This window comes from Cladophialophora psammophila, assembly GCF_000585535.1.
Source record: "Cladophialophora psammophila CBS 110553 chromosome Unknown aczJe-supercont1.12, whole genome shotgun sequence".
In the NCBI taxonomy this organism is placed as follows: Eukaryota; Fungi; Ascomycota; class Eurotiomycetes; order Chaetothyriales; family Herpotrichiellaceae; genus Cladophialophora; species Cladophialophora psammophila.
The window spans coordinates 645,514-658,064 of record NW_006912933.1 but is presented as its reverse complement, the minus strand read 5'-3'; the positions used below and the strand labels follow the sequence as shown (position 1 = coordinate 658,064).

Below are 12,551 nucleotides of genomic sequence, written 5' to 3'. Positions count from 1 at the left end.
ATGAGAATGCCGCGCTGAAGGGACCTCAGCTCGGAGAAAAGAGCGCCGGGGCAGATCCCATCATCATCAGGCGACAAGGGAAAGGAAACGGCATTGACATGGCGTAGTTTTCACGTTAGATAGACCAAAACAGAACGGCATGGTCTGAGCTCCCAAATTTGATCCGAGTACAATGTGTTATTGCGAGGGATGTACAAATTTGCGCGAATCGTGATAGTCTTAGGAGCATGCCGTGGCATCTACACGGTTCTCAAGAGTCCAATGATGCACGCAGGTCTAAGGAATCATAACCTATTCACAACAGGCGTGCCAGTATGCCCGCGACCATCACTCCAGCGACATATTTGACCCAAGGGCTGACCACAACTAATCAATAACTGGCCTCTCGTCCACACCTTCTCGCCCCTCAGTGACCTTCACGACTCCATTCACTATCCCATTTGCCTGCGCACCCCCATCCATATCGGTTTCAGTGACTTTCCCCTGAATCACCTGGACACCAGCCACCTGCTTCATTCTATCCTCATAGGTATCAACCTCGACCCCATGAATCAAGGCTTGACTCACCCCCTCCAATCCCGCCACGAAGACACAAAGCAAGCTCCCAATCACAAAGTGGCTAATTGTTGTGCCAATATCTAACCAACTTCCCTCATCCTTCACCATCCAGAAAAAGTTGAGTGTCATCACGTCACTAATACTCATAACTGTCATGAATAGCGCCGAACTCGGCAATCCGAGTCGTCGATTGAGAATCCCCAATGCGGCCGAGATGATAGCAAAGGGGACCATCAGTTTGAAGACCAAAAGGGCACCCTGTGAGAAGGGGTCGAAGATCGGGATGAGGCGGTACACGGCGTCGAGACTAAAGCTCGAAACGGAAGCAATGTTGCCGGTGGAGAAAAATGCGGATTGAAGGAAGAAGAGGAAGAAAAGGGCGCGGCGGAGGTCGGTGAGCGCAAGGGTGCGGAACGTCTGTTCGGGATGTAGATTCTCGGATTTCTGGGATTTCGATGTTATGCTGATGCCATTTGCGGAGGGCATTGAATCGGACGGAGTCTCTCGTGATTGGGAGGACCCATGAAGCTGGATGGCGTGCTCGAGGCGCACCCACGTAAGTAAGGTGAAGCAGAATGCAAAGTAGAAGAGGCCCTCATATGAGATCGTAAGGAGGACAAACGTTGGTGAAAATGTAAGGAAGATTATGACGAGGCGATGAAGGTAGTGTTTGTTGGGTGCCATTCGGTGCACGAATGGAAGAATGACGGAGGCTACAAGAACAAGCCAACCAACGACTTGGTTCCCAAGCGGCAGCCCTTTCTTTGCTTGGAGCGAAGCAACACTTGAGCGTGTAACGATGATGGTTAGCAGAATAATCCCGATCTGAAGGCCCATGAGGATTCGAGAAAAGACGTTGGGTTCGGTTTCTTGTGTCCGGGATTTCGACTGGGTGGTGATATCGTGCTCAAAAGCAAGATAGAGGACGCCGGCTCCAAACATGAGGAGACCTCCTGCGGTGATCATGGTGGGACTCTCAACTTTCACCACTGGAAGTAGCGTAAAGGTGCTCAGAACCAGGCAGCCCGCTGCCCATGCCAGCACAATTAATTTATTCTTCTTGATGAAATCCGCGCCATATACGACGGGAAACACCGCTGCGAAAAGGTAACACAGGGTGAAGATAATGCGGTGGAAGTATGATTGCACCTGCATGAGTCAGAAACCAACCCATTGGAAAACGGGTTCCTGTCACCTACCAAAGCTTCAATAACGAGCAAATAGAGCAAGACTTGCACAATGAGAGACAATGACCTCGAAAAGCTCTGGATGTGGCCGAAAAGAACGCTGAATCCAGAAAATAGAGCCTTTCTCCTGGCAAACACTTCCTCCCAGAAAAAGACAGGAAAAAATGCGTATGCGTAATATGTCACAGGTGACCGCTCGATGACGAAGAACGAATACAGCACAACCAGGATAGATGAAAACGCCATGGTTGTTCCAATTGTCCTCTCGTCCGGCACAGCGCCATGAAGGACATGCAGGTCGATGACTGTCGTAATTGCGTAGGTAATCCAGCCAATGTAGCCAACGGTGATCAGAGCGCGGAGAAAAAGCCAATCATAAGTCTGTAAGTACCGCAAACCTTGCAGAGCATGGTCAAAGAGCTCCGAGGACAGCTGAATAGCCGAGTCATAGAGATTGCTGCTCATTGCAGCCTCAACAGCGGCAATTCGATCAGCGATCGCGGCATTGGCTTTTGAGAAAGGGGGGTATGGCTGAAAGTTCAGCGAGGTTGCCTGCTTCTGTTCCTCCTTGACTCTGTACATGTCTAGGACTTGCTTGGTGTTCACCAGCACTGCATTAGCCTTCTCCTGCGTCGACGCAGCTAGATAGGGTAACGGAAGCTTGCCAACAGAATTGACCGGAAACTCCAGACCAGCAAGGTAGGCCATCAGTGCAGCAACATCGGCTTGGTTAACATCATGGCGTCGAACGTGATCAAGACCCCAGTCAAACGAGACCCCGTCTTCATGGCCTGGAGCTTGCGCGCCCGGAAAAAGCTGGGGTTGGGCCACACCAGCACCCCAAGCGATCAAGGGCGTCCTCGTATTGTCAGGGTGACCATCTCCGTGACTTCCCCAGTCGCTCATCCCGTGATCCGCCGTGAAGACATAGGCAGTTTCCCCATCAGCATAAAATTCTTCGACTAGATTTGTAATTTCCTCGACGCCTTGGTCAACGATCTTGATGTTGTGCAGATATTCCTTGGAATACGGCCGGTAGGAATGACCCGTGGTATCCAATCCAAGCAGATGCAAGAAAAAAACAATTTTGTCCTCTCGGAGCATGGCATCAAGGGTGGCATTTGTGTTGGCAGATTTGAAAAGATCTTTAACCTTGTCGAAGACCCAGATATCCAGCGATGTAGCGTCCTGTGAGAAATCCTCGAATTCTGCAGCATAATGATCGGCGTCGACCCGTCCTGGTACTGCTCCTTCCTTAAACATTGGAAGAATATCTGGACTCCCCCAACTCCATGTGTGCCGACTTCGATTAAAGACGCTGTCGAAATCGACCGGATTCAATTTCCACCCAGTTGTTACCGCAGAAACGTCTTCATAGAGCCCAGCGATAAGCGCAACGTGTCCGGGGCGCGACTCTGTCGGCACCCGTGTATGAGAGACGCCGAAAGTACCGTGCTCGAGTACTCGAGATCGCAGAAAGGGAGCGAGAGGTCGGGGCGTGAGGTCGGCATTTACTGGGTCAGGAGGAGATGGATCTGGGAAGGATTGAAACGCCTTATCAGCGCGCAGACCGTCTCCTACAAATAGAACGAGGCGTTTTGACGGAGCACGCTGTTGTTGGACGGCAAATGGTTTCATGCCATGGACGATTGGACTGACAAAGTAAATGTCGAAGATGGAGTAGATATAGACCAGATGGAAGACCACCGCGAGAGCCAGAAAACCTCCGCGACCGATTCTGGCCATATTTGCGCGAAGCTAAGCGAAAGAGCGACTTGGGTGAGACAATATCAATATCATCGTACATCAGCATAAAGAACAATTGTCAGCCTTCTGCAGTCGGCGCTGGTCGGGTCCCCTCAATGCCAGAGGTTCAGGAGTACAAACTTTTCAAAGAGGCAGGTGCGCCGAATTTTGCACAGACGCGATGGACGCGCCACGGCGCCACGGCGCCACGTGGTATCTGAGGAACTTGTGGCTGGGTGGCGAGATGTGAAGAGTTCACTCAAGTGCACAGATCAACTGCACAGATCAACTGTTCAGGGGTTAAGGGCCTAGCTATTCCTTATACGGAGTACATGTCTATCTAGTCATCTTCGAGCAGGAAGTTGACCCAGAACTTCAAACCCTCCACGCCTTCTTCCCGACAGAGTGCTCCTCTCTCCTCTGCCATTTCAAGTTCTTCGGCGGCAACACCGAGGCTCCAGCCGAACTGTGCGGCTGCCTGCTGTGCTGTTACTCCAACGCCATAGATTGACCTATCCCATGCTTCTGGCGATGTTGCCGCTGCCGCAAGGCGTAGTGAATCGAGCCACGCCCTGATCTGGCCGATGGTTTTCTCGTCACTTGCATTGCGCTGTTGCACCACCAACAGTCCACTTTTGAAACGGCGCAGCTTGATGGGCAGGCCCAACTTTTCCCACGCTTCGGCCGCCTTGTGGAAGTCAGATGGGCTGACTAGCTCCACCCCATTCTGACTTCTGTTGAACATCGCCCACAGGTCAACCAGACTCATCGTGCCGCCTTGGCGTCGTAATATGCCTTGTCGGTCGTCTGTAGCGTATTCAGCCAAATTCCTTGCCAGCTCAGAGATGTATAGCGCAGTGGAGTTGTCCCCGACCATATCTTTCGTTGCAACCATACCCAGTGCTGCCGCCGACTGAGATAGAAGAGGGTCCGTTGGGGCCCCGGACAAGCCTGTCTGCGATCCCGACTCTAGCGCAAATCGCTCTGCCAGGGCAACGACATCTTTTGCTGACGCCATCAGAGCTTCTAAATCTTCAAAAGCATTGCCAAGCACCGCTTCGTTGTTCCTGCGAGTTTGAAGTCCACGCTGCTCAAGTCCAGCAATGCCAACGGCGACTGCTCGAGACTCGGATGATGGCACAGGACTCGTCCCGCTAAATGGTGTTGGCGTACGGTCACCATCAGGTCGGGGGATGGGAGGCGCATTCTGCAACAACCACTTTCTCTGTATCATTGCGTTTTTGAGTCGCTCGTAGAAGACTCGGTCACCTCCGTTCCGAAAAGAAAACTTGACACTTGGAGTTTCATGCTCCTCCTCCAAAGAAAGGCCAGATATTTCAGGCCCTGGTGACCGAGACCGACCGAATGGGTCTTCGAGAGCTTGCCTCTGTATAGTATCTGGCGCTGGAAGGGGAGCAGAGCACAGTTCGCAGATGCGCATCCAAGGATGATTGTGAAATGTGCATCGGGGACAAGTGATGCTTTCTGAAGAAATTTCATCTCCATAAGACTGAGTCTGGGAGTCGGCTGTGAGATTGATAGATTCTGGTCGAGTTCCAAGGAGGCGCTTCGCATTGGCAGCAACAGCTGCTTTGAGCACAAGTGAGAAAGGCGGTTTGATACCACAAGCCAGGCAAGGTGGCAGCGGAAATGATTCAGTTGCGATTGTAGGATCAAAATTGGAGGGTACAGGGTTGGAGAAAGAGCAGATGGGGCACACCCAAGTGCCAGTGACTAGCGGTGGTGGGGTGGGAGAGATTGTCGATGAACGAAACGGACTGGAAGCGCGTGTTGATGGAGTTGAAGAAGACGCTACCCTCTGAAATCGAGGCGACTGTGCCGGCCCAGCCCTACTTATCGAGCCAAGTCGTCGTTTGGGCGGTTTGGGAAACAAGGTGACCTTCGGCGACGACTTGAGGAATCCAGCCTTGAGACGATGCGTTAGCACATCGATTCTAGGCGAAAACGAGGCTTACAACTTGGAACTCGTGTCTCTCAACATCTCTGAGATCAACCGCCCATGAATTGGCTCGAGGATCTGCGTCGTCGACGTAGCAGGCTCGATGAGAAGTCAAATATGCATGTCCTTTCTGGCAAGAGTCGATCTTGTATTTCCTGAGGAAACTTCAGCATTTGAGATGCAAATATGTGATCAGGGATTCCGTCTGACCCTTCGTAAAGCCCAACTCCGTCCTGAACGAATAGAAGGACCTCATCTTGAGACAAGGTCGGGCGCGAGCCAGCGGTCAAATCTGGCTTTTTGAGGAACATCCGGCTGTCTATGCAGACTGGAGTTCATTTTTGAGAATAGAAACAGTTTTGAAGTTGCTTGTCGCTATAAGTCTGGCATCCCAAACATGTTTACAATACATAATGAAGAGAGACTGCGGGATAAAACATGGACTGGAAGATCAAGCGAGGAAGATATCGCTAGCCCAGGTCGGGTTAGACCGTTTGCCAAGAAGCTTTCCTCCCTGCGACTACACGGTCAAGCCAACTTCACTTCTTTCTCTCCTTCTCACCGTCTCCTGTTCTGTTCACCAAGTTGGCGGCATCAAAGGATTCTCCTTGGTTTGCACCGCCACGGCTATTGAATCCCCTCTTCTACACTTTCTGCTACATATTTGCCTCGTATTAGTCTGGCCCTCCTGATCGCGCTGTCATGTATTCATCTCCTGCAGGCCACCCCCCGTGGCAGACTTCATATCCGTCGCTTGACCACCAGAATCATGCTTACATACCAGTTCCCGCTCGAAATGCTTTCGGTCCTCAACCACATCTTCCTCCGCCACCCACCTACGCTCCAGCTCCAATGCCGCCCCAACAATATATGCCGTCACCTCCAACGAGCACCGCACCAAACGCTCCTCCACCCCAGCCCCAGCAACCTGCAAGACCGAAGATAGTCTGGTCTGCAGAGGTCCGTGACTATGTCAACCGTTCATTTGCGAAAGCCGCAGAAATTCGAGATGTCTCCAAAGAGCAGATTGAAGCAAAACTCAAAGAAATCATCACTGATGCAACTCAGAATGGCAAGTTGGATACTACCAATTGGAAGGAGCTGCCGCTGCCTCAGCAAATGATTCGAGATGAACGCAATCGTGCTCTTCTTGCCCCTATAACCCCTCCATGTTATGTTCCTCCTGTACCTGTTCCAGCCGCTTCCACCGCTTCTTACCACACTCAACCGGATGTCCCACGTAAGCGCAAATCCACGGAGCTTTCGGCAGATGCCGAGGTTTCTGCACCGCAACCACCCTGGAGAACGAACGGACGATCTTCCGGACCTCTGGCTGACCGTGTTTCCTTCAACGCACCCGAAAAGCGCCCCAAACTCGACATGAATAAATCCGTAAGTAAAACCCACGCAAGCCTAGAATCTCGCAGGCGGCGGTTCGAGGAGTCACGCGCGGGATCAGACTCTCCACGCACGCAAGAGTCATCTCGGGTTGCCTCACCGGAGCCGAGAATGACTGGACCTATTGTCGGCCGATCGCAAAAGCTCGAGAAGAACTATTTCAGATTAACGTCAGCACCCAACCCTGATGACGTACGGCCTTTGGATGTACTTCGGAAAACTCTGGAATTACTTAAGAAGAAGTGGCGCACCGAGGGCAACTACGTCTATATTTGTGACCAATTCAAGTCACTCCGGCAAGATTTGACGGTCCAGCATATCAAGAACGAGTTCACCACCAGCGTCTACGAGTACCATGCTCGCATTGCTTTGGAGAAGGGTGACCTGGGTGAGTATAACCAGTGTCAAACGCAGCTGCGGGCGTTGTATAAACAGAATCTTGGTGGTCACCCTGTGGAATTCAAGGCATATCGTATCCTCTATTTTATCCACACGTGCAACCAGACTGACATGAATGACGTACTTTCTGATCTAACACCAGCAGACAAGAAAGAACCTGCAATCAAGCATGCCCTCGAAGTGCGCTCTGCTCTTGCCCTTGGAAACTACCACAAATTTTTCAAATTGTATCTCACCGTGCCCGACATGGGGGCATATTTGATGGATATGTTTGTAGAACGTGAGCGACTCGCTGCGCTCGCATGCTTATGCAAAACGTAAGTTTGCCATCCCCATGCCAGCATGACTTCAATCACTGAAAATATGGTCAGGTACAAACCAGACGTTCGATTGCGCTTCGTCACCGAAGAACTCGGTTTTGAGTCGGACGAAGAAGCCTGTCAGTTCATCCTTGACCATGCCCCAGAAGAGTCATCAAATCTGCTCGAAGAACGAGACGGCGATGTTCGCTTCTTGACGGGAAAGGCGGGGAGCATCTTCCAGGTCGCAAAGACCAGAGCCTTTGGCCAAGTCGACATCAAGGGACAGATATGATAAGCTCCACTTCGTTTCATGCTGTCCACAACCGACAGGGCCTTCAAGACCTGTGTAAATCTGGTGTCTGGCAATATTGATGGTGCCGGCATCACCTTGAAACGTTGCTCTTCGGATTAAGTTCCTTGATCTGCGTGGGCGCTCTTCCCTGCAGCCTCTGCAGACATGGATGTTGTCCTCACACGTGGCGATGCCGTCACTTGGGCCAGCAGATACAACAACGTTAACATTGCAATGTTGGCGTCAAAGCAAGATAAAGAGGCAGAAAACTGGCAACTATAATGAACCTGCGGAGTGTTGGGAAGATGTACCCAGTATCTAGCGGGCGTCCCATGGGAACATAGAAGAGACGTCGCAGTTCAACTGCGCATGGAGATGAACGGTGAAGTGGCGTATGGGGAGAATGAGCCCTTTGCGAGAGCTGTGAAGGCTACCCTCAACAGACGATATGTGAGATGATTGTTGTCCGAGGGTGGCTGTCTTGCAGGATCACCAGGACAGATGGTCCAGTCGTGGTTGGGCCCCCTTTATTTCAAGACCTGAAGCCGGAAGTGTGCCAGCTCGCCAGTAACGTAGCTGAAGAGGACGTTTCCTCCACCAGCGGATGAACCTAGATAGGATGAGCGAGCTGAGCACAACCTGTCTACTGGTAGTGTTGGCCACAGCTGGGTTTAGGTCTCTTGTTGGGCTGGTATGTAGCTGGGACATTAGTCTAGCCAACCATGCGCGTTCGACAGCGACTCCTGGAGCGTGTGGCTAGGCTCTGCATCCTCGGGGATGGGTATCCAGTGACTTCTCTCTCATACAAGCAGGGCATCGACATGCAACTAGCTCTAGCTGCGCAGCCGTCATGCCGGCAAGTCAACGAGGGTGGCCTGTAGAATTCAACTGTACCAGTAGGCCATGCCCATGGGCCTCCTTTGTTCTCGGATCTTACAATTCTGGATGCTTTGGGAATGGCTGGTGGGCTCTCACGCGCCGGCCCATGTCCATGTCCATGTCCATGCCCACGTTGCGGCTGCGTCTAGCCCTTGCGACTCCCTCATTCTAGTGCGTACTCGTATGTACCCAAGTATGCACTCCCTCCCCTGCTTGTACAAATATCCAAGTAACGTATCTCGAAGTTCGGTGGACCAGCGCGTCCCCATTCCCCTGCATCCATCTCGCCATCTGTGCTCAAATAAAATCCTGCGCATCACTCTCATCGTCATCGTCATCTCGATTTAATCTCTAGGTATCCTTGTCCGGAATCTGATGTGAAAAATTTGAGTCCTTTGTAATCTTGGGTCTGTGGGGGCCGCAGCGGACTTGAACCGGAGCACCACTGCGCAACTGCGCCAGGAGGTATCCCACATCCCTGCCAGACAGAACACGCTAAAGGGACGAAAGGGACACACCAGATCTTCTCCCTTGCCTGAACCTCGTGAGAACTGCGCCTGTGCCTGTCCGACCGACATCAACTACCTCGTCACCCCCCCCCCCCCGGGCCTGTCAACTCCCCAAGGTTGAAACACTTTCTGCCTCAGCTTTGCTCGGAACAGTCGACCACCGTCCACGCCAGTGCAAGCCATTCAAAGCCCTCGTTCCACCCTGCGACTTCACATGCAGTCGATCTAGAGCCACAACAGCCCGTTTTCGTAGCATTTTCTCTCCAGCTAAGGGCGACTGCGGGGCACACCTCAATGCGACAATGAAGGTATGTCACCACTCTCTTTCCACATGCGCCCCCTCGCATCGCGCAGACACTCATCCGTCTTGTTCCTCCAGGCTATTCGCCGATCTCTCAAGAGCGACAAGGACGGGCGGCAGCCACCAAATCTGACCATCACCCCCAAGACGATCCAGGCCCTGCCCCCGAAGAAAGTTATAAAAGCCTTGTACGACTACGAGCCTAAAAATGGCAATGCGCAAGAGTTGTCATTCCACAAGGGTGACTTTTTTCACGTCCTGAGCCGTGAAGACGACACAGAGTGGTACGAGGCCTGCAACCCGCTCATCCCGTCCGCGAGAGGTCTGGTGCCCGTGGCATTCTTTGAAGTGGTCGGCAAAAAACAGCGACAAAGCGAAAATTCTCTATCGTCCCCAGGAGAGAAGATGGATGGCCACGACTCGGGCTTTTCAGAGAAGGGTTCGACCAACTCTGGCCACACAAGATCAGAATCGACCGCGACCACAAGACCCAGTGCAGGAACACATCAGAGAGGACCGAGTATGACCGGAAGAAGCGCAGGCGCCATGGTGTACGGAGTGGTGCAGTACGATTTCCACGCTGAAAGGGCAGACGAGTTGGACGCCAAAGCCGGAGAAGCCATCATCGTGGTGGCGCAATCCAATCCAGAATGGTTCGTTGCGAAGCCGATAGGACGGTTAGGAGGACCAGGATTGATCCCCGTATCGTTTGTTGATATTAAGGATACAGCGACTATGCAATCGGTGGCCGATCCCCTTGAAGCAGTCCGGAAAGCAGGCGTCCCACGGGTTGAGGAATGGAAAAAGTTTGCAGCAGAATACAAGAACAGCAGTATCAGCTTGGGAAAATTTGACAGCCCCCAAGCTCAAATGTCGGCCGAGATGGCTCGAATGAGCCTTCAGCAGAATGCATCCTCGCAGCAATCGATCGCCAGTACTAATTATGTAAGTGGAAGATATTCTTTCCCCAGTCATGAGATGTGAAGTTGACCGAGTTTCAAATAGAATGGGGCGAGAATGTCGCAGCAGTCGAACATCCCTCTTGCCCCCATCAGCGCGTCGGTACCACGGTACTGTTTCGACAACGATATGTACTGGTATATTATTGAATGTCAAATGGAAGACGGCCGATGGTGGGAACTGTCGCGTTACTACGCTGATTTCTACGACTTTCAGATTGCCTTGCTAGAAATGTTTCCGGAAGAGGCGGGCAACAAGGGCAAGCCTCGTATACTCCCTTTTATGCCTGGGCCAGTGGCACACGTCACAGATGCAATTTCCAATGGACGACGCCAGAATCTAGATGAGTATATCAAGAAGATAGTGGCAATGCCGCCCCACATCTCCAAAAGTATGCTGGTCAGGAATCTGTTCAAGCCAAAACCGGGTCAAGATTTTGAGATTGACCCCAACGCGCTGGGAGAAGATTACCGACTCTCCGCGGAATCACAACACTCGATGCAACCAGTCTCTCGGACGTCTTCCAACCAGCAAACGCCAGGTATGGCGTATGGGGGAATGCCACCTCCCAGCGCACGAATGTCCCAGCAACAACGGGGGCCTGCACCCATGTCCGCCGCAGCCGGTGTGACTATGGGAGGACCACCTTTCTTGCACTCCCAGGCCAGCAATTTAACTCAAAATTCCAATTCTTCGAGCATGAAGGCCGGCAATACTGGTGGTGCTATGAAGGTTAAGGTGTTCTTCCAGGATGACATTATTGTTCTCCGGGTGCCCCAGGATATTGTCTTTGCCGCGCTAAGAGAGAAGTTGATGGAGCGGCTGAAGGTCAACGATGGCATTGTCATACAATACAAGGACGAGCCAACAAACACCCTCATTGATCTTGAGACCGATGACAACCTGGACGTCGCACTACAACGGAATCCTAAACTCACACTGTACGTCAACTATGCGACAGGTTGAGAGGGAAGGGGCTCGCAATTCCAATCACGGATCCTGAATATTGCCAATGAGCAGCCCTTTGGGTCCCAGTGCCTTATTGCAGTGGTACCCTGTCCTTCTCTTCTTCTTCGCGGTGTGAAGGGTTAGACACAGGGCGACCTGATGAGACGAATAGTTTATGTGATTGATGTTCGGCGCTTGAGAGGAGGCATCGAGTTGATCTTGGAGGAAGACTTTTCCCATTCTCACAAAAAAGTTTCGAAACTTTTCACGTTCGACTTGAAGGGATATGAAGTGCTACGTGGAGTTGAAATCTCTCGCGGTCATGTTTGAACGGATCTTTTACAGGTACACGCGCACGATGCGACATGGATGACGGAAAGCCTTGTGCACAAATTATATTTCCCTCGATCATGCAGGTATCGAGGCGATTTCGGGTGAACGCGAGAGTCCTCAGAGGAATATAGAACCTGCTCTTTGTAATGAATTTCGCCACAATCTCTGCCCCTGCGTCCAGGCGTTCAGGCGATTCGTCCGTATACACGTCCTAATGAGAAACGTCGGATGAAAGATTCGACAGCGGTGACACTCGAGTAGAGGACGTCAATTGTGTTCTGGCCGACAGTCGTCCGAGATAGCCGAGATCACCAATTGCGGTGTTTATTCCGAAGGTGCTCAAGAACTTCTCTCTGACGTTTCTGCTCTATTACAGCCGGGTCTTTTTTTTTTCCTTCAAGTTCTTTGCCATGACTACTCCGGTGCTCGTCTTGTCCAGGTCTCGTAGCGCAATTGAGATCTCTGTTCAGTGATTCAATTACTTGTGCCTCGGGCAAGATGAAGGCGTCTGCGCGGCCCGTCCGCATCACCTTCCAATCCTATCTCAGAACTCTGCTCTCCGATACCGCTGTGCACCCCTCAAGACGATCGATATGCACCAACTGTTTGAGCGCTTTGCGGCAGCAAAGAAAAGCTTTGAGAACATCTCCTCGCCGGATCCATATTACCGGCAATGGAAAGACTGCTAAAAATCTTGGAGAGACGGTCCGAGTCGCAAGATCGGTCCAGCGGCAACCCAGACGAGAGCTCGCCACCGTGACGGAAGTATCCAGTCGCGG

General features: G+C 51.9%; 4 protein-coding genes across 4 annotated transcripts; 2 read left to right on the top strand and 2 right to left on the bottom strand.

Annotated features, from left to right (window-relative positions):
- Positions 1–366: 366 nt before the first annotated feature.
- Positions 367–3,491, bottom strand: A1O5_07910 (phosphatidylinositol glycan, class N; the record flags this gene model as incomplete). Its single annotated transcript, XM_007748495.1, has 2 exons — positions 367–1,707; positions 1,758–3,491. 2 exons carry the CDS (start codon positions 3,489–3,491, stop codon positions 367–369), a joined length of 3,075 nt encoding a protein of 1,024 aa, XP_007746685.1.
- Positions 3,492–3,831: 340 nt separating this feature from the next.
- A1O5_07909 (uncharacterized protein) lies at positions 3,832–5,762 on the bottom strand (the record flags this gene model as incomplete). Its single annotated transcript, XM_007748494.1, has 3 exons — positions 3,832–5,418; positions 5,471–5,606; positions 5,662–5,762. 3 exons carry the CDS (start codon positions 5,760–5,762, stop codon positions 3,832–3,834), a joined length of 1,824 nt encoding a protein of 607 aa, XP_007746684.1.
- Positions 5,763–6,303: 541 nt separating this feature from the next.
- On the top strand, positions 6,304–7,842 carry A1O5_07908 (uncharacterized protein; the record flags this gene model as incomplete). Its single annotated transcript, XM_007748493.1, has 2 exons — positions 6,304–7,565; positions 7,620–7,842. 2 exons carry the CDS (start codon positions 6,304–6,306, stop codon positions 7,840–7,842), a joined length of 1,485 nt encoding a protein of 494 aa, XP_007746683.1.
- A 1,719-nt stretch (positions 7,843–9,561) lies between these two features.
- Positions 9,562–11,457, top strand: A1O5_07907 (bud emergence protein 1; the record flags this gene model as incomplete). The annotated part of the gene is made up of 2 exons (XM_007748492.1): positions 9,562–10,476; positions 10,537–11,457. 2 exons carry the CDS (start codon positions 9,562–9,564, stop codon positions 11,455–11,457), a joined length of 1,836 nt encoding a protein of 611 aa, XP_007746682.1.
- Positions 11,458–12,551: the final 1,094 nt, after the last annotated feature.